Here is a 26,740-nt window from a genome sequence, read left to right as displayed (position 1 = left end):
AAGCGTTCTTACAACATGTCTTCTAATTGGGTATTGACCTTGGAATTCATTTCCAAGTATGGAAAGTTATAGAAATTGATGTGACTCTCTAAGAGGGACAAGATTAATTTGGGCTGGGAGTGTCAGGACTAGCTGCCTGGTACAGGACAGCTAACTCTTGTCAAGGTTTGCATAGGCTTCGACCTCTGATGCCTATGCAAGCTGCCTCTGTCAAGAGATTATCTAGCTTGATCTTCCTTGGGATTGGAAATATAAGCAGAGAGCCAGAAGAAATAGGGAGGGGTAGAAGATGAGACTTTCTCTTTCTTTCTCTCTCTCATTACTGGGAATTGAACCCAAGTCTCTTGCTAGGCAAGTGCTTTACCACTTGAGCTATACCTCCAGCCCTTTTATTTATTTATTTTTTTGAGATAGGGTCTTGCTAACTTTGCCTGGGTTATCCTCAAACTTGCAGTCCTTCCTGCCTCTGCCTCCTGAGTAGCTGAGATTATAGGTGTATTCTACCATGCCCAGATGGAGATGAGACCTTCTCTCTTGTCTGTTTCTTCTAGACCTTTGCTGGGACGGAGAATGGAAAATGCTTTCCACCCCAACATTGCTGTTTGTAACCATTAATAATTTGATTCAGATGCACAGGTGAGAAGCTTGCCAATATTATGAACATTCCAGAAACTGCCCTAGAATTTTGTTTGAGAGTACAGAGGAGAGAGAGCCTGACCACTCTGCCTAGGGCTGGATGAGGGGGTAGAAAGTCCAGGGCTCATACCCCACCCTCATTCCTTTTCTGAGCTGGGGCAGCCCAGCCAGTCTGTGACTCTTCCAACCTCACACTTCTTTCCCTAGGACACACAATCTGCCAAGGTCGTCCTGGACTGTGTGGGTCTTTAATGAAGAGCAATTGGGCTGGCCGAGGCAGGGTGAGTCCAAAGTCACTATAAATCCTTTGCTTGCTGATTATTAGCCTTGCAGCCTCAGCCAGAGCCTGCTCTGTGCTCATTAAACGGCGGGAGAGGGCTCCTCCATCGATCCAGCTGAGGCCTGGGTGCCAAGAAGACGCTGATAAGTGCTTCTGCAAATGCTGGCTTTTCCTTGCCTGCAAAGAAGCCCATCCATCCCTGTCTGAGGTCACCCAGAGGAGGCGGGGACAGGAAGAATAGTGTAGGTTTGTGGTGGTAGCAGGAGGGCACAGAGGGGAGACACTGGGCAACCAATGAAGCAGTGCCTGGATGTCGTCTAGGCCAGCTGCTGCTTAGCCATGGGACTCAGACTGGGTTCCTTTCCCTGTCTGTAACTTAGGTTCTTGTGACTTGAGGTTTGAAATATGCACTCTACCCAAAGGGTAGGAAGCATCAGGGGAGAAAGGCAGTGCTAACGAGAAGTGATAGGACTATGTTGAGGGCTCTATGTCACTAGTCCCAGAAGGAGCTGAGGGCCTTGGCCATTGCTATTTATAGAGCGCTGGCTTGGGTACCACTGGGATAGGTTGCAGGCTGGCCCATGAATTGACTGAGCCCACTATGTCCAGCATCTTTCACTCCATTTTCTAAAGAAGACACACAAAGCTGTGTCCTCACCCAGAGCACCCAGACCCAGAAGGGATCAATGGGGGGTAGTCTCTACCATGTCAGCCCCTGGTCCTAACTCTGCCCTTCCCTGAGCTCAGATTGCTCATCCATAAAATGTAGGAGCCAGGTGCTGGTGGTTCATGCCTATAATCCTTGCTACTTGGGAGACTGAGATTATGATTCAAGGCCAGCCTGGGAAAAATGTCACAGGACCCTATGTCAACTGAAAAAACTGGGTGCAGTAAAGTGCCTACCAGCTATCTCCAGCTATGTGGGAAACTGGGATTGGGAAGATCATGATTCTAGGAAGCCCAGGAAAAAAAGGTTTGTGAAATGCCATCTCAGTGGAAAAAAGCTGAGAGTGGTAGCACCTGCCTGTCATTCCATCTACAGCAGGAAGTCTAAAATAAAAGGATTTTGGTCCAGGCCAGCCTGGGCAAAAAGCAAGATTCTATCTCCAAAATAACCAGAACAAAAAGGGTTGGAGGCAGAGCTCAAGCGGTAGAACACCTGTCTAGCAAGTATAAAGCCATGAGTTCAAACCCTCGTACTGCTAGCACACACACACACACACACACACACACACACACACACACACAGAAACACAGAGCAGGGTCTGGACCATTAGCACATCTGTCAGGCCCCTTCCTTCAACCCTAATGCTCTATGTTCTAATTTATCCTAAGTCTTATTTTGGGGTCTGAAAATAGTAAAACAAAGACATAAGGAAGTAAAAGCAAATCTCTCAAGGACTCTTGGTCTGTTTGGGGGAAGATCCATGTCCTAAATATTATTTTCTTTAAACAAATCTCTTAAAATAATCATCTTATGCTGCTGAAGGCCTTGCCTGTCAGAATGGTTCTGAAACTTCCATGTGCATAAGAACTGTCTGTGGAATTGGCTAAAAATACAGCTTCCTGGACTCCAACTCAGAGATTCTGAGACAGTGGGTCTGTGCTGGGCCAGGGAAGCTGTGTTTTAACAGCTTTTTCAGGGAGTTCTGCTGCTGGTGCTTTCTGCACTGGATCTGAGAAGCACCACTGCATGCAAACTGAGTGGGTGTGGGTGCTTTCTAGCTTTGGCTCTCAAGGTCACTGTGTGTCCTTGATCACACTGCTGTCTCTTCTTGAGTGTACCTTGGATTTTCCCAACTACACATTGGACAAAGTCAGTAGTTTTCACACCTTTGTAAAACTTTGCATAACATTTTGTCAATGAAATCTCACATGGAGCCCTAAAGTGAGTGATGGCAGAGCTGAGGTAGAGCTGAACGACTGAGTCCTGCCCTTGGCCCCTTGCAGTGGCCTCTCTGAATTCAAAATTCAGAAGGCCTGGTATAGACCTGGTTTGCATGTGTTCTGTGAAGGGCAATCTGTCTTATGTCCTACTGACAGGTATATATGAAAGTCTTGGATCCTGTGAAACTTTGTGACTTAAGCAGGCTGGCTTTGAGCATAAGGTACTTTTGGTCTGTCACTAATCCTGCATTGAGAACTACAGTTTAAACCTGGTGCTAGACTGGAGACTTCTGCCTACAGGACTTGCCCCTAATTGGGATAAATAATGTTGGTGCAATGTCCTAAATTTCTCCTTTCTTGAAGACTAAATACAATCAAATCTTAATTATCTTTGTTAATGGAGAGGAGCAAGGGTGTGAATAATCCAAATGATGGACAATCCAAACTAATGAATAATCCTAAGTCACATTTATTTTTGACTTTGGAATGCATTTTGATATTTTTGTTTGAATATGGATGTGTTTGATGTTCTGGGAATTTTTATTACTTAAAGAAAAAAAAAACAAAATAAAACCATACATCCTAATGATGGAGCTCCCTCCCTGTCTCCTACTCAGTTGGGTGGAGAGCATCACCGCTGGTGTTGGTCCAAAGATAGTGTTGGACATACGCTCACCCTCCTTCTTGCTGTCTCTCTGGCTCACACCTTCCCTAGGAGGGAATGGGGATATTAACTGATTTTGCCTTTAAAGGACTTTCATTCCCTTTGGGCCTCATGCAAATAAGAGCAAAATAAGAAGCTGTGAAATGTTAACAGAGGACTTCATTAAGCAGTCTTGGTGATAGTATTTGCCCGGAATGGGGACAATTTGCCAACAGATAATTGAGAGCTGACTATATATGTGTCCTAATTAAAAAAGTGATTCTTGTCACTGCCCTGGGATTCTCAACTCAGTCTTCCAGTTGGTTTGGGATATTAACCACAACTAACTCTTGTATGCGCTTTATACTCTAAGAAGCACTTCACTTACATACATTACCTTACTTAATCCACATTCACAGTACCCTGTGGAGAAGGTTCTTTGCTCAGCCCTAATATGGAGACTTGAATTACTAAGGCTCAAACCCTACTTTTCCACTGTAAGTGCACCTGCCCAATTCAGTCTTCACGTCATTCTGCCTCTTGTTGCCAAATAGTGGTCCTGGAAAAAGCTCCATTATTTGCATCAACCCAAGAATGGGGCCCCCCAAAAAAACAAAGCTAACTTGCAATGACTGTCCAAGTCTTTCTGAGGGTTTGAGGTGGAAATGTTTAGAAGGGAGAGGATTTGGGCTGGAATACCTGAGAAAAAACCAAGAGGATACGTAGACTTCTGGGGGCACCCAGGATGGGAGGAGGCGTTTTCTTCCCTTTCAGGAGCCTCAGGCTGGGTCACTTAATCCAGGCACCTCAGAAGATGGTGGTCACAGGGAAGACTTCACAGGCAGGGACAGAGCAATTTGTTTGCTAGGCAGATGCTCTTACCACATGAACCACACCACCAGCCCTGGGACAGAGCAGTTTGGAAGCAGGAGCAATCCCGACACCACACTGGCCATTTTCACAACAATCCTGAGAGACAGAGAGAACCTTTTCCATTTTATGGGTGAGTTTAAGGTCACAGTGGGTAGTGGACCTAGAATTTGAACTATGAGATTCCAGTTCTGGCCTTTGTGTTTACACAACAGTCTTGGGTCAGCAGAGGATTTTGATCTATGTGGTTTCCTCTTCAGAAAGCAGAGACACAGTGCCCCTAACCATCCCCCAGCTGTGCTCCAAAAACAGATACGAAGCTGATGAGTCATTCGTTTTGTGCTCTCCATGCACAGTTCCACCCTACCTGTAGATGAGAGAAACCTCTGATTCTCCCATGGTGCCCTTAGGCTGAGGTCAGCTTCATGTACAGTAATGGAAGGCAAAGATCCTGTGTGCTCAGGCAGAGGGATGCCCATTTTTAACCCCACTTTGGTACACTACCACACAGAAGCTGATTCTCTGTAACAGCTTTCTCAGCTCAGTACTGGGGTTGGTGAATGATGACTTCCATTCCCTGCACTGCTGGAACTGTGGGCATTTGAAGCAGCCACTGTAATGCTGTGCCACTTATTTGTTGTGAGACGACCCAGAGAGGACCAGCTGGTGCCTGACTGGGGCATGAGATCAGGGGGCAGCAGATGGCTGCCATCTTGGGAGATGTAGCCCATTCCTGCCTTCCTCCCAGGACATCTCTATTTTCTAGCTGGAGCACCCCTGGAGATGCTGGCGGCTCATCTAATAGGAGAGTTACTCATGGCTTCACTGGAAAGAACAGAGCAGCTTTCAAACCTCCTTCTCTAAATGCAGCAATATTTGGTAACACTTGGCGTCTTGGGGAGAGAATTCATGTTTGTAATTAGTTACTGTATATCACCGTTAGTACTCTGTTCAGGATTTACTGGGCAAATACCATTTAACTGCACAATAACTACAGGTTCTTGCTGCTTATTGGGTAATTTACTAAGGCTGGGAGAATGGGGCAGGAGGGACACTGACTACGAGGTATTGTAACCCTTGAATCAAACTTTATGAGTTTGGGTTTGGCAGGAAGGTGGCTGTTTGTAACCAGTTCTCCTTGCTTTGTTCTGCAGAGTTGGCTGGTGCATTGCTTCCTTCTTTGTTTTCATTGCTTTAGGAAAGGTCTGGAAGTGAGGTCTGGGGCTGTCCTCTGAGGTTAAGAAGAAGCCTCTTGATAGAGATGGTCTTTGGCCTAGAGTCTGCAGCAGAAACCCCGGCTGGGTGTCCTGGGGGCTCCACCCACCCTTTGTCATTTGTTCCCTCCATGGGCCCCTTTCTGCGGGAAGCCATCCTTGACTGGCAACCACGTAATTGCTGAAGCCGAGTTCTCTCACAAGTGGTGGGTGTTGTTTGGGAAGCAGCCATTCCTGGACACATGGACCCCAGCCATAATCTGCTTGAGCAAAGTCTGTCTTTGTTTGGCCATGCACTGATTAAACTCCTTTAACCTATTTAGGCCATGGAGAGGGGAAGAGACACAATAATGAAAAACTCAACGTGCAACATTGCCTTACGCAATCTAATAAATTACTAGGTAGCCGGCTGCCAACTCAGGCTAAGCCCAATATTGCCTGCAGTAATTATTTGGATCAAATGCAGTTTATCTGCTTCATATTTGTGCTTCTGTGCTCAGTGGTAACTTATAAATGTCATTGTGGTGTTTATTTGTTATAATGAAACTTAATGGCATTGGAAGCTAGGAGCGGAGCTGGTGGGGCGGCAGGTTTAAAACAATCTCTTCATCTCTGGAGAAAGAATGAGCCAAGATAACATGAAACTGCCCTGTAGGGAAGAGATTTGCAGAGTTGGGTGTGTCCTCATGCTGTGTGGTAGACGGGTGGATGGGAGGGAGCCAGGAGCTCTGTGTTGGCACCAAGGGATGCTGTCTTTGCCTCTAGGGACATTCATCAGAAGCAGGAAAGACTTGGCTGTGTGTTTAACCCAGCACTGCCCATCTGTCCTTGTTCCATCTTTTAAGGGCTTTTGAGGGGTAGGAGGTGTTCAGCCTTCACACCACTGATAGTTGGCCCAGATAAGCGATGTTCATTGGCCAGGTCCTTGGGGAACTGAAGCCTTGAACTGGAATGGAAATTAGAGCCCCAGGATAAACTGTATTGGAGGACAGACAGTCAGGAAGAGGCTTGGAAGAGAAGGAGGACTGGACTTTCTTCTCTGGTTCAGGAGCATATATAAGGCGTGTACAGATCAAGAAAGAGTTGTCAAGGTTGGAGGGCAAGGCAGCCTACTGGCTCTGCAGAAGTACCACCAGTAAGGTTGGGCCAGGTAGTAGAACTCACAGTTTTGGCAACATACAGCACTGGGCTCTGGTGTTTTCTAGCTGGGATGCTTTGGGGCAAGTTATTTCTCTCTCCTGAGTTCCATTTCCTTATGTTGACCATGGGAATCATGAATGATACTGCTCAGGATTGTGATGAAATGAGTCGATGTGTATAAAGTGATGATCAGTAGAATTTAGCAAATAATAGATGATAACTGAGTGGCTGTGGTGGCAGTGATTGGCACACAGTAGATGTTCAATAAATGTCTGTTGAGTGAATAAATGAATAATAACAACTTCCCTTGTGTGCATTTCAAAGTCCTCTTCCAAACAGCTGAACTTGGATTGGACCTCACAATGTGCAGGGTTGATTTTCTTCTCCCCATTTTACCGTGTGGAAATGGAGGCCCAGCATGGTTACTAACTTGTCCAAGACTGCTGGTATATGGATTGGGATTGGGTCCCCTGCATCCCAGGGCACAGTTCCCTCTGTCAGTCTTACCTAGACAGCTTCCAACCTATGCTAGAGGCTGAGCTCAGCCCTCCTGACTGGCTGCCCCTACTCTCTGGACACCATAGAGTCCATGCTTACCTTCCCAGCATAGCCAGAGACAGAGGCAAGTGGGGCTCTTCCTGACTGTTTACTTAATACTACATTTAGTGTTCACTCATGAAATAGCCATGTTTCTCCCCTTGGTGACATGCTCTTGTGAGACTCCTAACATAATAAATAAGGATCAAGACTAGTAGTCATTGTTATTTCTCCCACTAGCCTACCCCTTACCCAATATACCTCCTGTTTTGATCTCTGCACAAACGGGTCTGAACTGGGCATTAACCTGAGACAGTAATAGCAATGCCTTATATTTTATGGCACTTTACACTTTTTCAAAGCGCCTGCACAATACAGTTCATCCTTACAACAAATGTATGCAGGAAAGAGGACTAGTATTGTGAATATACCCATTTTACAGATAAGAAAACAGCAGTCAAGAGATAACAGAGTCAAGGTCACACACCTTGTCAGGAACAGGACTCATTTCTAAAAACATTTGTTTGCTTTGACTCTCTGTCTTTTTGTCCCCTTGGTGCTGGGAATAAGACTTAGGGTCTTGCAAATGCTTTACCACTGACCTACATCTCAAATCTGTTTTTGTTCTCTGGGAAAAAGAGTATGTTTGCTTCACGCAAATCAATAATAGCATTATCTTACCTGTAAGTACTTTACAGTATAAAGGATCATCTATGTTACTTTTTTTGTCCACACAAGGCACAACACCTTATGCTTTTTTAAAAAAAATTTAGCATTTTAATAACTGAAATTAAAAGTTTTTACATAAAAGGTATCACACAAAAAGAAAATGTATCCTTATATCACAGAAGCAGAAAATCAACAATTGCAACTTCAAAATACTTGTCACAAATATCAAACAAATCAAATATCTACGCATAAAACTCTTTCAGATCACAAGACTTCTCTAAAGAAAGACTAAAAATCTTGTGAATTAACTTATTCTTGTTTGACAAAGCTCACACAACTAACTAGTGGCAGATCTGGGCCTTAAACTATTGTTCTCCAAAGTGAATTCCAAGGAACACTAGGCCTGACACATGATGCAGGAAAAATGGCTTGTAGGCAAAGAAGTTTGGGAAACTCCATGTTCCACATCCCCCTTTTGGTGGTTCATCACGCCTTTGGCATATCAAAGTCTCCGAGGTGTTCTGTAGGAAAGAGACTTGTTTAATTAGGTCTCGCCTAGCCTCCCCCCTTATCTGACTGTGGAGGCTGTATTTCACAAAAACCTGTTAACATGCTGTAGAAACACTGCCCCAGGGAAGTGTATGTGCCATTGCCTCTCCCCTGCATTTTCAGGAACTGGGCTGTGAGAGGAGAGTGCCAAGGGTGAGGACCAGGAGAAGGCATGCTTCTGGGGACCGTCAGAACTGAAGCAGCCCTCCCAAGGCTGCCTGCTCTCCTTCCTGTGCTTCTGGCCAGTAAAGCCAAAGGGATTCACTTAGTATCAGGCACAGTCAGCCCAGTCTCTAGGGCACACAGCTAGATGGGTGCAGTTGGAATGCATGATGGGGATGTATGGAGCAGTAATTTGGGATCATGGGAGACACACATGGGGACACTCTCTGATGCTGTTATGTTTGCCTTTGATGGTGATGCGGGGAATGTCACTCTATCACATGCTCATGAGCAAAGCTCTCCAAAGCAGAGTAAAAGTGAGAAGACCACCTGGTAGTCATCCTTTTGCCTCTTGGCTTTACATAATAATAGTTACAAGTCTTTAGGTAGATGACTCAATCTCTCTGGGCCTCAGTTTCTTCATCCTCAAAGTGGGATAGCACCACTGACCTTGTGATGTAGTGGGTATTAAATGACATAAGTACATAGAAGTGCGTCTCTTACCCTATATCTTCACTGGTTAGCTCTGACCCCTTTCTTTGTCTTTCTTGAAGTCCCCTAGTCAGTGCAAATGGTTTCCCCACCTCTGTGCCCCAAGAGCAGCTTCTTCTGGTCTCTCACCTGCCTTCTGTTCTTTTACTATATGCTTATCTCCCATTGGACTCAAAGGTTCTTGAAGGCTGTCACTGACTCTGTCAGGCCCTCTTGAATCCTATAGATTAGACTATATCAAAATCCAAGGACCAGCTTCCAATTGCCAGTGTCTACAATCCTTCTCCAGAGGACTTTCTTTTAGGCTGCAAAGCTACTCTGAGCTCATGTCAAGCAGGCCAGAGGTGTTGGGAGTTATTCCTCCTCCATCCTGCCCCCCACCCCAGCACCCCTGCTACTACCTGCCCCAAACAGCCCCTCAACTCATTCCCCACAGGAGCTGGAGTGTAAACACCCCGTTGGGTGGCCTAACTTATTCTACAGCATTTCTCAGAGTTCCCATTGGGATTAGACTCTTGCCACTCACAGTTGTAGCAAGTTGGATGACACCTGTGTTGGCCTCCCTTCCTTTGTCAATTCCTTACAGTCCTCTGGCCTCCTCTGTACCTGCAGACGAATGGTTACACTCCTGTCCTTGCTTAGGGTGTGCTTCTCGGGGGACAAGAAGGGAACCCAAGATCAGAGCATCCTCCATGTTCTTCCAAAGTACTAGGCATACAATCATCATCTGATAAATTCATGACTGAAACAGAAATGAGCTAAAAGGACAGACACAAGCATGGCTCTCAATCAGCTCAATGATGACAGCAGGCTGGCTAGAGTGGCCAGAATGCCATGTTCCTTTTTTGTTTTGGTGGTGGTGGTGCTGGGGATTGAACTCAGGAACTTGTGCTTGCTAGGCAAGAACTTTACCACTTGAGTAACAACCTAGTCCTTTTACTTTCAGTTTGTTTTTTGGATAATCTCACATTTTTCCCAGCTGGCCTTGGTCTGAGATCTTTCTACCTCCACCTCCCCAGTACCTGGGATTATAGGCATGTGTCACCATACCCTTCCCTGACTGATCCCTTCTATTTCTGGGAGTACCCATAGACATACCCTCGCCTCCATACCTGCCCCGCCTGATTCCTGGTCAAACCTTGGGGGGGCAGAGGAGCCATGGTCCAGTGTCCTTCCTCCATGATGGCAGAACAGCTTGGGCAGTGTTCTGAGATCCTTTTGTGAATAATGGTTGAGAAGTGCCACTCTTTACTACTAAGAATGGTGGTTATTCCTACTCCATTTGACTTGGAGGTGGAGACTATTGCATTGCTCTATTTATCCCACACTCGGCACGCAGTTACTGAAACTGTCACCGTGTCCTATATTCCATAGGCCATTATGTGTATTTCAAACCATTACATAAATGGACTTGATTTGGTACTTCTGAATGTCATTAAACTCCTCCCATACCAGTAACAACACCGTTTCCATAGAAACAAATACATTTCAGAAGGGAAGATGCAGGGAAGAAGCAGATGGAATAGGGGGAAAACACGGCCACCTGATTGCTGCTTCCAGAGTGCTGGGTCCGGCGCTGTGACAGGATCGCTCTGTGAAGGTGGGGCAATCTCCGTCAGGTTTTTTTATTGACTTTCTTTTGATAAAAGCCCTGGATAATTCATCTCAGCCTGAACCTGCTCATTCCAGTGTACAGCTCTGAAAACTTTATGACACCGCAGGCCATTAAGCACCCTCATTTATTCCCACTCCTCTGTGCCTTTTCCAGAGGTTGGGGAGGGGACTAGAGCAAGGGTCTCAGCATTCAGTGAATTCAATGATGAAGCTCCCAGGTTGGATGAGGATGGAGGGAGGAGAAGCAGAGAGAAGAAAGAAGGCCTCCTCATGACACAGTTGTCATAGATCTTGCCAGTGGCTGCTACCCAAGTCACTCAGTCCCCCTGTCAGTAGAGCAGGTGGAATGCTAAGATGGACACTCTTTGGGTTGAAGGAGTGTTATGTTTGGAACCCTTTTATGAGAGCCTGGCTGAGGAGCTGCCTGTGGCCTTGGCAGGCAGTAGGTTTCCTGTCTTTGGAGGATTCAAGCACAGGTTGCAATGGCCTCATAAGAAAAACAGCCACATATCACTTTCTCCAGGAAGCATCTGGATGTTCCTTACATGGCCCACAATTTGAAGGGATTCTCCTTTTCTGTTCCCAGAGCTCCTTATTCTTGCCTGGTGACTGCAGTTGTGATACTGTATTATAATAGCTTATGTGTCTGATATCCTTGGGGGCAGGGACTGTCTTCACCTGCCATGAGGCCAGCACAGCCAGGCATAGAGAAGGCATTAAGTATATGGTTGGCAAGTAGTGAATGCTTAGCTCCACAGCATTCAACACCACGTCTTTCCATACATTGGTATTTGGCAGGGATATTGAACCATCAGAAGAAGGTGTGGACTGGATCCATGTTGGTTCCCATCTGTAATGATATGGTTCTAAGTCTGCTTAGACTATAGTCTCTGTCCCTGCTTGGGACAAAGACTATACCTGGGATTTGAATATAGATTTATCTGATTCCTAAGCCACAGTGCTTGACCTTTAGGTATATTAGTCAGAATGCTAAGTGAAAAACTCAAACCAAAATAACCACACAAACAACTGGTATGAAGAATATCTAATCTCCCAAAGGGGAAGGCTACATTCAGGAGGACAGAGCCCATGTCCAGCCACTCTGGAGATTCTGTGTCTGGCACAGTGCTGGCCATATCAGGGGATGGTTTTACTCTGTATGCTCCCCCCTGTAGCTATCCAAAGAATCTATTTCCCTTGCATTTCCCCAGAGGTCCTTGATGCTTGTCTCTTTCAAAACATGGTCCAAAACCCACTTGTAGCAGGTCCCCTACACTTGTAGCAGGCAGGTTTTCCTGAATGATGCACTCAACTGTGTCACCTCCAAACTTCAAGGAGTTAGCAGAGTGAAATGGAGAGAAAACTAGACTGAGGGTCTGAACCTTGGGTTCAAGTTGGGGCTCTACTACCCCTGGCTATGCTATACTGGGCAAGTCACATGCCTTTCCTGAGCAACAATTTCCTCTTTTCAGGGTGAAGCTCATGTTTCTTCTAAGAGTCTATGATTATCAAATTGCTTAGTCTCAGCATTGGGAGGCCGCTGACCAGGGACAGAGACAGGCCCTGTCTCTCCTCTTCTGCCATTGTCCATTCTGTACAAACACTCATCTAGGCTCCTGGGATATAACAGATACCAAACAGAGCTTACTGACTGGGAGGGGAGATGGCTGTTAGTGTGCAAACTGAGCTAAGAGTTCTGAAGTGAAAGGATGTGGTTCCATAAGAGCATATAGAACAGGCACTTGACCTAGACTGTGGAGGACAGGTCAGAGGAGGCCTCAGTGGGGAAGATACTTGAGCTTAGGTTTGCCACAATTCGTATGGGAAGGTTAGGGAATAGTGTCTGTTGAGTGTGGCATGCTTCCCAAAAGAAGGAGTCAGGGACGCTAAGGCCCCGTGTAGATGGGAGCATGCCCTCCTTGAGGAGCAGAGAAAAGGCCATGTGACTAGAGACTAGAGTGTTGAGGGGATAAGATGAGGCTGCAGAAGTAGGTAGGAGGCAGATCATGTGGTGCCTCATAAAACATGCCAATAGAAAGCCACTGGAATATTTTCTAGAGGGCATTATCAATTTGTGTTTTGAAACCTGGCTTCAGCCATGTGTGTTAGGCTGAACTGGGATGGGTGGAGGGGGTGATGGTTGGTGGTTGGTGGTTGATAGATGTGAGAGAGAGGTGGGAAGACTCTACAGACACTCAGGAGGTAAAAGCCCTAAGACATGGTGAGGTTGTGGGAAAGGAAAATTCAGAAAGGGACCTGGTGGAGTCTGTAGCTAAGGCGGCCCTCCAGCCTTCAGTAAAGGGGCAGAAATGGTGACCTGAGGAGTGGGCCTGGGACAGAGCTTCTGGAATCCTCCATTATATCATGGCAGGAGACTTGGAAATAGCAGATCGCCTGTTCCAAGTTGCTGAGTGAATTAAATAACAATCATAAAGTGCCCTGAAATTCCGAGTCTTGCCATAAATAATAAACAGGGACGTTATACAAATAACCAGCTTTGTAGCCCCATGGAGGAAAACACATCAGTAAGAAAAATGAAATAAGAAAAAAAAAAAGTACCCAAAAGCCCCAACTAACAAAATGGCAGTATTAGCCAACATCCCCGGGGGCTCTGGCAGGCAGTAGAGGAATGGTCTCAGGAAAATGATTGTGTGCCCTTAGCATGAGCCAGGCTGTGGCTGCAACCGTCCAAGTGAGAAGAGCTGCCCACACTAACAAGCTCATTCTTCCCAGGGTCAGGTCTCCCGGTGGGGGTCCCAGTTCACTCTACCCCTGCTCCCCTCAGCTCTAAAGAAAGTGCAACTCATCTTCAGAGCTGCTGGGCTGCTTCTCTGCCACTCAGTGTGCAGCTGACAGGGGCCTGAATGGGCTCTGTGAGGATAGGCAAGAGAAAGAAACACAGATTTGTCATTGAAGGCTGACAAGGAAAACCGGTCAACTACCTAGTACTGGTTCCTTTGATGACCAGGGCATTCAAAATTAGGGGATAGGTGGTGAGAACAAGGTGTGGGCAGGATTGAGAGCCAGGATAGAGTTTTGTGTCATCACATTTTAGAGCCTTACAGGTGATCTTATCCAACATTAATTTTGTGTATTGAGAAGATTGAAATCCAGATGATCAGGGACTTGCTGTGGACAGGCTCACACAGCTGGCTCCTTACTTTTAGGTACTCCTTCCCCTACCCATCCCAATTGTGGGGGTAATTCTCTTTCTTGCTAACTCTGTTAGGGGAGAGGCAGGAGACAGTAGCAGTTTTAGACTCAGTTTTACAGATTAGGGGATGGAGTACAGAAAGAAAGAACCCTCTGTGCTGTTGGAGATGCCAGATCTAGCTTCCAGGGCTCTGCATCCTGTATAAGGCTGAGAAGTTAGGACAGACACTATGGTGGAGGTACATTTGCCCACAGAGAGTAGACTAGGATGATGGTGACCCCAGGAGCTGTGGGCCATGCAAGAGCCTGCTGGGGGACTGGCTGTGGAGTCAGCTTTGTCCTTCCTAGGTGCTCCAGTCCTTCCCAAGGAAGCCCAGAGTCTGCAGTGAACATAAGCTGCCTTTGCTAATCACTCACAAGTGTTTCTTTCTGGAAAGATGGAAGAGACAGCACTGGGAGGCATTTCTGTTTTCCCTTCACTGAACTGAGAGAAGCAACTGGTTACTGTGATTCTGAATGTCCCAGAAATCTGCTGCCTGTGCCCTCCCTCCCGTGCAGCCTGAGAGGCCACCCATGTGCAGAGGCAGAACTCTCATGTGCAAGCTCACCTTGGCCTCAGGGGCTGGTGGGAATGAAAGTCAAAGCTTCATTGCTTCCTCTCTTCTCCTTTAAGCATGTTCTTCCTTGATCTCCCCTCTTAAGATGGGATTCACTGAATTTTCTGCTTCCTTAGGAATTGTCATTCTTAGTCTGGGTCCCTCACTCCAAGTCTCTCCTGTGTTCTGTCTTTACTTCTCCCACTCCTACCACTTTTCCTGTCTTTCCAGGCACCCAGAAAAACAAAGCCAAGTTAAAGTGTTAGGGGCTTCTGTGCTATTCATGTTCTCACCCCATCTTTCAGAATTTCCAGAGCCCTGGCTCTCTAATCACTTCCTCTTAACCTCAGACAAGAAGCTCAATGCTCCTGGGCTGTACTGAGTCAGCAGGTTGCATTGTCACCTCAATAGTTCCAACAGGGGGGGTTACTGAGCTTCCTGCCAGGCAGGCTGAACCCCTCATCTGATACCACTTGACAGCTTTCTGTTCTGCTTAAGAGCAGGACCAGTTCTGTGTCAGCATCTAGGTGGTTCTGGGATATTCAGGTGAAAGAGGTCATCGAGGAAAGGCCAGGAAAGGGAGGTGAAGGGTGTGTGTGTGTGTGTGTGTGTGTGTGTGTGAGAGAGATTGAGAGAGAGAGAGAGAGAGAGAGAGAGAGAGAGAGAGAGAGAGAGAGATGGGATGTGGGTAAACAATGAAAACAGATTTGATGGGAAATACCTGCCTAGACATGCTTCATGAATAGGCCCAGCAGTAGGCAGGGCCAGTGTAGAAAGGATGGAGACTACCCCTGGGCAAGGAAGGACCCCCTTCCAGCCCTTCCACTCTGCTGACCTGCCTTGGCTCTGGCCTCCCAGGAAGGGGCTCTAGTCTTGGAATTGAAGGAAACTTATCTTGTGGCAACTTCTATATCTGTTCGCTCAGTGGGATGAGCTCCTTCTCAAGACCCACTTGATACCTATGGGTGACTTTCTACATTTCTCCATTGTCATTCACTCCACTGTTAATTACTTAAGAAAAAAATTGATTGACTTCTTTCTTTGTGTGAGACATTGGGCCAAAGCCCAGGGACGAGAAAGGAAGATCTCTTTGTGGAGGTGACATTCACACTGAGATATGCCTAGTGCTTTTAGTATGAGCTCCTTGAGGGCAGGGGCTCTGTCTTAATCACTTTTTACAGTTTCAGTGCTTACAATGAAGCCCAGCACTTGTTATGAAAAATTGGATCATTTTTATGATATTCAATGAATTTTTGATGAATAAATAAATGATCTCTTTCCTGTAGTTCCTTTGAAGCACTGAGTTCTTCATCACTTGAAGACAATGAAGTTAGACAAATCTGACATTTTTATGCCCATCCTGTCTTTATCTTGAATGTCCTTTGCTGATTTTTGTTCATATCTCCATTGGATGCTTCAGATGTTTTTAGTCCAAACAGGAAAGAACACCTACCAACCCCCCCGACTCCCTGCATTACCACCACCTCTATTCCTGTGAATGCTGCAGACTGTCTCTGAGATGCTATTAAGCACTCCCAAATAGACCAAGCCTCTCATTGACTATCACATGCTTCCTTAAATGATCTTTGAACAGCGTTTTCTTTTTATTGCTTTGTGTAGCTTAACAGCACCAATTGCGATTACTCTAACTTATGATAAGCCCCAGATCTATAAAGCTCCTGTTCATTCATTATTTTCCTCTTGCTCCTTCTCAAGCTGTTATTTTTTGGAATGCAGTGAGGAGGAGGGGGAGTGGAGGGAGAAGAAAATAAAAAGATACCAAATTAACAGGGAAACAAATTAAATAGGGGAATCACTTCTCTCTGGGTGACAGACACCCTATTAGATACTGTTAAACAAAACAAATATGCTTTAATACAGCACAAGTAGGTCTTTTATATTTATTCTGAGTTAGAAATGAACACCCTTTATATTTAATGAAAAAACCAGCTAATTGTTCCAATAGCTCACTAATTCCAGCAACTGGGAATATATATATAACCAGTTGCTCAATTTACACCAAGGTATATTGTGGCATGGATGGAGATTTTTCTTTCTTGATATATGTCATGGATGCTGCTCCAGTTCAACTGTTAATATGTGGGAGTTATAATTATTTTAAGTACTGGTATGAGATAATTATAAGACATAAAACAGCTTCCCATATTTGTGGCTGCCTTATCTGCAGACATGTTGGAGTTTGGGCACATAGCTTTGGGAAGAGAGGAAATGGTATAAAGTGGCACTTGGGGTAACACAGCTGTCTGGGATGGAGTAGGACCCTTCCTTCCCTTTTCCTCATGACTTCTGTCCCTCCTAAATCAGAGCAGACTCACTTTGTGCCTCTCTCTTTCTGTCCTACTGCCTCACTCTCCTCCTAGCCTGTCTCTGCTTTGTTAGTTGAGACTTGCAACTTATCACACATGTTGGCTCAGCTTGCTCACCTCCTCCTCATCTGCTTGCTTACCTAGAAGGTGGGGTCAGACACCTGGAGCTTCAGGTTTCAGATGCTGCCCAGTTCCTGACGTTTTGGCTCCACCAATCCCTAGGAACCTAGGTTCAGCCTCTCTAATGAGCATCACCAACGAGAGAACATGTCTGTTCAGCACCATGGATAGAGGCATGCTGGCAGTTCCCACAAATTAGAACTTACTGCCTACCATTCTTGTCCAGGCTGCAGTGTTGGGAAGGGAGGGGGTGACTGAGAAAGCGGGGAAAAGTCAATGAAAGAGATTGATAGGCAAGATGTAGAGTGTGCAGCCCCCACCTCTGGCTGTGCTCAGCCATGGGGCTCCTACAAATGAGATGTGAATTCTGGAGGCTGCTGCCTTCTTGCACAGACAGGCAGCAAATAGGGGAGGTGATTGCTTCCTGGGCCTACTTGTGCTAGCCTAACTCTCACCAGACTGTCACCATGATGGGTGCTGTGGCAGATCCATAGCTGGTGAAGGCTCAGGTCGGGCACACAGAGGGGTGTGGGTGTCATGGATGGTGGATGGGAGGAGAGTAAGCTGCAGAGCATGGGAAGAGGGCACTTAAAGTCTTACTCTGGGTGTGTGTGGGGAGGGGCAGAAATGATAGAGGTGATCTCTCTCCTCCTTGCCTGGAGTGGGCATGCGTCTATAGGGGATCTGAGCCTGGGGAAGGAGGGGCCCAGCTCACGGCAAGCTGGGCTGGTCGGAAGCCAAGGCTTCATTCGTCTGACTTTAATGAATAAATGGCATCCCCAGCCATTGTTTATCTACTTTTGAATTCTGACAAACAGTCTGTGGCATCTGATGAAGAGGGTTATTAGCTGCACGAAGACAGATGGCTGGGGATGAAGAGGATTGGTTCTTTATTACAGCAGGCCCATAAGTGACAGCACTCTTCTCACATCCCAGCCTCCAAGTCAAAGTCAATACCTTCTTCAAGTCTTCTGTGACCTAGGCGAGCCTCAGAAAAGACCCAGTGCAAGAGGAAGGCGGAATAGTCCATAAGTAAAAGGGAGAGGTAGTTTAGTGGGATTGGAGAAGAAGGAAGATTTCTAAGCTCAAGATTTTTGGGAATACAACACTGCTTTATTCTTTAGGATTCTCCTAAGTGCCCTGCAAAGTGCTATTTATTCAATAGGCATTCAAGAAATATGAATGATTGGAGAGAAGGATAGTGGTTTGGATCAGAAAGACAATAGAAGCAGACTTAATTGGCTGTGTAGGTGAGTGGGGGAAGAAAGGGAAATGAGAAGATGATAAGTAGTAGATACAAAGGGGGAGATAGAATATAATCGAAGAAAAATGTCATGAGTCAGCATCTTGTGCCTCAGGCATTGGCTGTCCCACTCCCACATTACTGTATAAACAGCTTCATGGAAATCAAACTGAGCTGCTTGCTCTGCTTCCTGACATGTCCCTGGTTCTTTCTCCTTGTTCCTCTCTACCATAGTTGTAGAGTATAGCTTCTTCCCTCCATATTACCCTGAGACTGTGGGTGGGGAGGTTCTCACTGACCTTCATTCATTCTCCGAAACTTGTCCTTGGCCATGTAGCCCAACACCAGACAGCATCCTCTCCTCTGGAGGCCCAGCTCTGGAAGAAAAGCACAGGTGGGTGAGTTGGGAATGGGTCAGGTTTTAGGGGGACCCCATAGGGAACTCTGGAGCTTTTTGCTCTTATAAACAGGGCTACTTACTTATTTAGCAAACATTTCTGTAGCGCTTACTATATTTCAGGCATAATTTTAGTCAATAATTCTTATTAAATTCTTACAGCATCACGTGAGTTGTATGCTATCATTGTCCCCATTTCATATCATCCCCATTTTGGATGTATTAAGTAAGCAGCCTTACATGAAAGAACCAGCAGGTGATAGAGTCAGGATCTTGAACCTATGCAGTCTGGCTCCAGAATCCATCCTTATAACCATTACCCTGAGCTACCATGATCTTTTATATTCTAGGCTTTGGGACTTTTTCTGTATCACCTGAGGATTATGGCCAGATAAGGCAGAGAAGAGGCAGAGTCCAATCGCTGATGTCCAGGGTAGGACAGTGTAACCAGAGAAATTTGGGACACAACAGCTGTGGGATAGTCAAAAGGACTCATGCTACCTTTTGGAAGGGGTGAGTTTCTGGGATGGAAAGACCTCTACATTAAGGTGTTATTCGGTGCCATGATCTAGCACTTTATATTTTATACCCTGAGTGTAAGCTCAGAGAACAGGGTTTGGGAGAGCTAAAAGACACAAGCATTCACAGTGCTTTGACCCAACCAGATAAACAAGATAGAACAATAATTCCAGGTAGCAAATGTGAGAGACAATTTATTTTATCTTTTGCATAGCATTTTGTAAACCAGTGTCAATTGTGTGTGAGTGTTGGACTGGCAAGGAGAAGGCAAGCTTTCCTCTCTGATAGTTATCCTTTAGTCCTGATTTGTCTTGAGTGCTTTATGGATTCTGAAGCAATCCCACACTCAAATTCCCTTTTTTACTCCCACAACTACCCCACAGGGTAAGCAGGTGGGCCACTGCTATTCATATGACTCAGGAAACTGAGGCTTAAAAATGTTAAATGACTTCTCCTGATTATTTTTGACTCCCCACTTCTACCTCATTGCTTAGTAGTCATTCAATGTGACAGCTTTCATGAACTGGGCAAATGGATAAAGGGATATGATTTCTGAAAGAAGGAATGTGACTACAGTCTCCCTGCTGAACACTGTCCCATCCTTGGTCTTGCTAGAATTCCTGGGGATCTGGCTGCTTCTTCCCTTGGTTTCTCAGAGAAGGGACTCCCATAGAGGGGTGTGTCACTTCAACTTTTTCACTGTACCCAGTCTGTCTCTGAGCCCCAGCCTGCCAACATCTTGGCTGGCAGAGGGTAGACCAGTGGGCTCATTCCTTTTCTTGTCTCCCTATCTACCCTCCAATGTCCACCCTCCAAGACTAGCAGAATAAATGGGAGGGTAGGACCCATGAGAGATAGTAAGTTAAGCTTGGGGGCTCATGCCCTAAAGAAAAACAAAGTGTGGTGTGTGATGGCAGAATGCCACAGCCTAGGGAGGCTGCCCACTTTGATCTGCTGATTCTTTTAAGGGATTTATTGACTATCAGTAAAGAGCAGAGAGGCAGATCTGAGGGTGCTGTTTCCAAAGGCACTCACTTCTCTTCCTTCCCCTGCACAGTCGCTCGCTCATCTGAAGGCTCAGGCAAACCGCCCTCACTTCAAACAGCCTTACATCTTGTGCACCCAAATTGACGATGTTAAGTTCTCCCATCCAAGTCTTTGGCCCTTTCTTCAGGGGCTCCCGCTCTGTTGAGGGCCATGTGGATCAAAGCCCCTTTGATGTTTGCTTACTATATTTGTGTATTCTTTCTAACAACCACCTCCAAAAGGCAGGAATGTAGCATGTCAGGAGGGGGCCAGCGGAAGTACAAGCTGTGAGGAGGCACTGAACTCCAGTCAACAATAATCTCTTGCTGGAGCCTGTTCAGAAACCCCAGGTTGCTGACAACAGGCAGAATCAGCCTGCCCATTAGCATTGAAGGCTCATTGTTCATCATCAGAATGATACAATTGCTGCCGATTCCTGTTGTATTTGCCATTGACTTATGCCTATCTAAAGCACATCAGTGGTGGCTCTTAATGAGAAAGAGAGTCTGGGTCCCTGGATGGAGCCCAGGAGGGAGCCCAGGGAGCATTGAGGAGGGAGGGCAGAGGATACTGGATGTATTTGGCTAATGTTCCAGTTGGTCTTTTGTGCAGTCCCCTGAACTCTCAGGCATGTGGAAGGGGGAACAATTCTAAAGACTAAAGCATGAGCAACCTGTTACATCTGATTGTCTATGTTGGCTGTCTCTACTACCCCAACTCAACCTATACTATGTCACATTCTTGGATGCCCCTAGGTGATGGCCTGAGGAGAAGCTGCACATGCATGTGGCTATTATAAGCAAGAGTCTCCCTGACCATGTTGGACCATGAGCTCCAAAAGAAGTTTTTTAAAATCCTGATTAATAAAAGAAATTGAGAACGAGGTAATTTCTCAATGTATTGGGCTCATTTAATTTGACACATGTGGGTTAGTCTTAATTATTTAGGTGGCTACATTACAAGGCGCTAATAAGAACACTGCAGAAATTCATTACATGAGAGGGCTCTCTGACTAAGTATTTGCTGGGAAGTGGGGAGAAGCCATCCAGATCCCTGCGAGAATGAATAGGCTAGAGAATTCGTGAAGAGAGAATTAGCTAGTTTTCCGTATTCAAAAATTTGGGATGCTTTTGGAGAGATTTATGGGGCTGGATTAGAAGTCGTGAGGTCTACATGCAGGAGGGACAGAAGCGGGGGACGAAGGAGAATTGGAGGCACAGCTGGGGAGGCGGAGCATCTGACCCTAGACTGAATGAGGAGGAAGCAGGAAGTAAGTGCTTTGGCTCTGGGAAACATCTAACAAGTCAAACTAAGTAGGCTATCAGGGGAGAGGGACAGACTTTCACAGAAAGAGCAGGAACTTCTCACTGTGTGAGGCAGACCAACCACTATACTGTCTCTTTCCTGGCACATGGCTCTGAGATGGATGGTAGAGTCAGGTCACAGATATTTATTTTGAACGGCAAGATGATGGGGTCTTCACTAAGCAGGTACTGGGGCTCTTGATTTTTGGCTTCATCAGGAGAACCACACACCGCAGAGGCGTTCATGAAAAATGATTGACGTGAATGGAGTCCAGGCTTGAAAGGAAAATTCAGAGGAAAGGAGTTCAGGATCACCTGCAGATAGGGGATGCTCCCTATCTGAGGGAAACAAAAGCTTAGGTGATGGTGCCCATGCAAGGAAACAGTTATTAGGGCAGGGATGCTTCTTAGGGAGAAGGGAAGCTTGCACCTCAGATAACTCATGGCCTCTGGACTGTGAACATCAGAGGGACACAGAGATTCCTTTTCTAGCTGAGCCCCTAGTGCTAAGCACAGTGCCTAGCACATGGCAAGTGCTCAGGAAAAATCTGCTGACTTGAAGAAAGGACCAACTAGAAAATATTGTGGGAAAGAACAGTTCTTCCCAACCCAAGTCAGAATGAAAACAGATGGGCTCAAATGTGGCACAATGCATTTAGGTTAGTGGGAACGGTTGTTGAGTGAATGAAAGTTGTAATTCACTGAAGTAAGGAAATGTTCTGCAACTAGGGAACACTGTGGGGTTTCCCCTTGGGAGGAATAAAAAGGGATGGCATTATAAATGGAATGAGTTTCTGCAGCTTCAAAGAGTGTGGTGAGACTCTTTCTAGTCTTAGCGTTCCCTTATTCTTACGAGTAATAATAGTGACACAGTGATGCTCCTGCCCGCTTGTGGCATGCTTACATTTTCACGATGCTGTCATCTTCACTCTCTCATTAGATGTTCACAGTAGCACTGTGAAGTAGGCAAGGCAGAAATTATTTCCTCCATTTTGGATTCAGAAACCAAGGCTCTGAGAAGTAAAACGACAATTCAAGGACAATCTCTCACTATCGATGGTGCCTCACGATCAATCTCTCACTATCGATCAGTTCAGGACTGATTTCTGCCTTAGTTCTTAGGGTAAGGTAGGGCGACCCAAGACTGCAGGTGCCATGAGTCAAGACAACCAGAGACTAGACAGCAGAGATCTGTGGTCTGGGCTAGGACTGTGTTACGACTGAATTGTGTACCTCTCTGTTCCTATGTCGAAGTCCTAATCCCAACATCTTTTTATTTTTTATTTTTTATTTTTTTTTCTTTTTTAAAATTTTATTCATTTATTCTCATGCGCATACATTGTTTGGGCCATTTCTGCCCCCACTGCTGGCCCCCTCCCTTTCCCCCCCTTTTTTTTTCATTTTTCTTTTATTATTCATATGTGCATACAAGGCTTGGTTCATTTCTCCCCCCTGCCCCCACCCCCTCCCTTACCACCCACTCTGCCCCCTCCCTCTCCCGCCCCTCAATACCCAGCAGAAACTATTTTGCCCTTATTTCTAATTTTGTTGTAGAGAGAGTATAAGCAATAATAGGAAGGAACAAGGGGTTTTGCTGGTTGAGATAAGGATAGCTATACAGGGCATTGACTCACATTGATTTCCTGTGCGTGGGTGTTACCTTCTAGGTTAATTCTTTTTGATCTCACCTTTTCTCTAGTTCCTGGTCCCCTTTTCCTATTGGCCTCAGTTGCTTTAAGGTATCTGCTTTAGTTTCTCTGCATTAAGGGCAACAAATGCTAGCTAGTTTTTTAGGTGTCTTACCTATCCTCACCCCTCCCTTGTGTGCTCTCGCTTTTATCATGTGCTCAAAGTCCAATCCCCTTGTTGTGTTTGCCCTTGATCTAATGTCCACATATGAGGGAGAACATACGATTTTTGGTCTTTTGGGCCAGGCTAACCTCACTCAGAATGATGTTCTCCAATTCCATCCATTTACCAGCGAATGATAACATTTCGTTCTTCTTCATGGCTGCATAAAATTCCATTGTGTATAGATACCACATTTTCTTAATCCAATCGTCAGTGCTGGGGCATCTTGGCTGTTTCCATAACTTGGCTATTGTGAATAGTGCCGCAATAAACATGGGTGTGCAGGTGCCTCTGGAGTAACCTGTGTCACAGTCTTTGGGGATATCCCCAAGAGTGGTATTGCTGGATCAAATGGTAGATCGATGTCCAGCTTTTTAAGTAGCCTCCAAATTTTTTTCCAGAGTGGTTGTACTAGTCTACATTCCCACCAACAGTGTAAGAGGGTTCCTTTTTCCCCGCATCCTCGCCAACACCTGTTGTTGGTGGTGTTGCTGATGATGGCTATTCTAACAGGGGTGAGGTGGAATCTTAGTGTGGTTTTAATTTGCATTTCCTTTATTGCTAGAGAGGGTGAGCATTTTTTCATGTGTTTTCTGGCCATTTGAATTTCTTCTTTTGACAAAGTTCTGTTTAGTTCACATGTCCATTTCTTTATTGGTTCATTAGTTTTGGGAGAATTTAGTTTTTTAAGTTCCCTGTATATGATGGTTATCAGTCCTTTGTCTGATGTATAATTGGCAAATATTTTCTCCCACTCTGTGGGTGTTCTCTTCAGTTTAGAGACCATTTCTTTTGATGAACAGAAGCTTTTTAGTTTTATGAGGTCCCATTTATCTATGCTATCTCTTAGTTGCTGTGCTGCTGGGGTTTCATTGAGAAAGTTCTTACCTATACCTACTAACTCCAGAGTATTTCCTACTCTTTCTTGTATCAACTTAAGAGTTTGGGGTCTGATATTAAGATCCTTGATCCATTTTGAGTTAATCTTGGTATAGGGTGATATACATGGATCTAGTTTCAGTTTTTTGCAGACTGCTAACCAGTTTTCCCAGCAGTTTTTGTTGAAGAGGCTGCTATTTCTCCATCGTATATTTTTAGCTCCTTTGTCAAAGATAAGTTGCTCATAGTTGTGTGGCTTCATATCTGGATCCTCTATTCTATTCCACTGGTCTTCATGTCTGTTTTTGTGCCAGTACCATGCTGTTTTTATTGTTATTGCTTTGTAATATAGTTTGAAGTCAGGTATTGTGATACCTCCTGCATTGTTCTTTTGACTGAGTATTGCCTTGGCTATTCGTGGCCTCTTGTGTTTCCATATAAATTTAACAGTAGATTTTTCAATCTCTTTAATGAATGTCATTGGAATTTTGATGGGAATTGCATTAAACATGTAGATTACTTTGGGGAGTATCGACATTTTTACTATGTTGATTCTACCAATCCATGAGCATGGGAGATCTCTCCACTTTCTATAGTCTTCCTCAATCTCTTTCTTCAGAAGTGTATAGTTTTCCTTGTAGAGGTCTTTCACATCTTTTGTTAGGTTTACACCTAGGTATTTGATTTTGTTTGAGGCTATTGTAAATGGAATTGTTTTCATACATTCTTTTTCCGTTTGCTCATTGTTAGTGTATAGAAATGCTAATGATTTTTCTATGTTGATTTTATATCCTGCTACCTTGCTATAGCTATTGATGATGTCTAGAAGCTTCTGAGTAGAGTTTTTTGGGTCTTTAAGGTATAGGATCATGTCGTCTGCAAATAGGGATATTTTGACAGTTTCTTTACCTATTTGTATTCCTTTTATTCCTTCTTCTTGCCTAATTGCTCTGGCTAGGAATTCCAGTACTATGTTGAATAGGAGTGGAGATAGTGGGCATCCTTGTCTGGTTCCTGATTTTAGAGGGAATGGTTTTAATTTTTCTCCGTTAAGTATAATGCTGGCTGTAGGTTTGTCATATATAGCTTTTATAATGTTGAGGAACTTTCCTTCTATTCCTAGTTTTCTTAGAGCTTTTATCATGAAATGATGTTGGATCTTATCAAAGGCTTTTTCTGCATCTATTGAGATGATCAAGTGGTTTTTGTCTTTGCTTCTGTTAATGTGGTTTATTATGTTTATTGATTTTCATATGTTGAACCTCCCCTGCATCCCTGGGATGAAGCCTACTTGGTCGTGGTGAATAATCTTTTTGATGTGTTGCTGAATTCGGTTTGCCATTATTTTGTTGAGGATTTTTGCATCAATGTTCATTAAGGAGATTGGCCTATAGTTCTCCTTTTTGGAGGTGTCTTTGCCTGGTTTTGGGATAAGTGTAATACTGGCTTCATAAAATGTGTTAGGCAGTTTTCCTTCCCTTTCTATTTCATGGAACAGTTTAAGGAGGGTTGGTATCAGTTCTTCTTTAAAGGTCTGATAGAATTCAGCAGAGAATCCATCAGGTCCTGGACTTTTCTTTTTGGGGAGACTCTTGATTGCTGCTTCAATTTCATTTTGTGTTATAGGTCTATTCAGGTGATTAATTTCCTCTAGGTTCAGTTTTGGATGATCATATGTATCTAGAAATCTGTCCATTTCTTTTAGATTTTCAAATTTATTTGAATATAGGTTCTCAAAGTAGTCTCTGATGATTTCCTGGACTTCCATGGTGTTTGTTGTTATCTCCCCTTTTGCATTCCTAATTCTACTAATTTGGGTTTTTTCTCTCCTCATTTTAGTCAGGTTTGCCAGGGGTCTATCGATCTTGTTTATTTTTTCAAAGAACCAACTTTTTGTTTCATTAATTCTTTGTATGTTTTTTTTTGGTTTCTATTTCGTTGATTTCAGCTCTTATTTTTATTATTTCTCTCCTTCTATTTGTTTTGGGATTTGCTTGTTCTTGTTTTTCTAGGAGTTTGAGATGTATCATTAGGTCATTGATTTGGGATCTTTCAATCTTTTTAATATATGCACTCATGGCTATAAACTTTCCTCTCAAGACTGCCTTAGCTGTGTCCCATAGGTTCTGGTAGGTTGTGTTTTCATTTTCATTGACTTCTAGGAACTTTTTAATTTCCTCTTTTATTGCATCGATGATCCATTCTTCATTAAGTAATGAGTTATTTAGTTTCCAGCTGTTTGCATGTTTTTTGTCTTTACTTTTGTTGTTGAGTTCTACTTTTACTGCATTGTGGTCAGATAGTATGCCTGGTATTATTTCTATTTTCTTATATTTGCTGAGGCTTGCTTTGTGCCCTAGGATATGATCTATTTTGGAGAAGGTTCCATGGGCTGCTGAGAAGAATGTATATTGTGTAGAGGTTGGATGAAATGTTCTGTAGACATCTACTAGGTCCACTTGATCTATTGCATATTTTAGATCTTGGATTTCTTTATTGAGTTTTTGTTTGGATGACCTATCTATTGATGATAATGGGATGTTAAAGTCTCCCACAACCACTGTGTTGGCGTTTATATATGCTTTTAGGTCTTTCAGGGTATGTTTGATGAAATTGGGTGCGTTGACATTGG

At 44.6% G+C, this 26,740-nt stretch overlaps 1 protein-coding gene across 8 annotated transcripts in view; it reads right to left on the bottom strand.

Moving 5' to 3' along the window:
* The window catches only part of Kirrel3 (kirre like nephrin family adhesion molecule 3), a 568,837-nt gene that overhangs the window by 114,268 nt on the left and 427,829 nt on the right, over positions 1-26,740 (bottom strand). For all 8 annotated transcript variants that reach the window (XM_074066383.1, XM_074066378.1, XM_074066381.1 and 5 more), the window contains one exon: positions 18,432-18,509. In XM_074066383.1, coding sequence (XP_073922484.1) covers positions 18,432-18,509 — 78 coding nt within the window. The remainder of the gene's footprint in view (positions 1-18,431; positions 18,510-26,740) is intronic.

The sequence above is a fragment of the Castor canadensis genome, chromosome 2 (genome assembly GCF_047511655.1).
Source record: "Castor canadensis chromosome 2, mCasCan1.hap1v2, whole genome shotgun sequence".
NCBI lineage: Eukaryota > Metazoa > Chordata > Mammalia > Rodentia > Castoridae > Castor > Castor canadensis.
The sequence above is the reverse complement of the archived record's forward strand: the minus strand, read 5'-3'. Positions and strand labels throughout refer to the sequence as shown.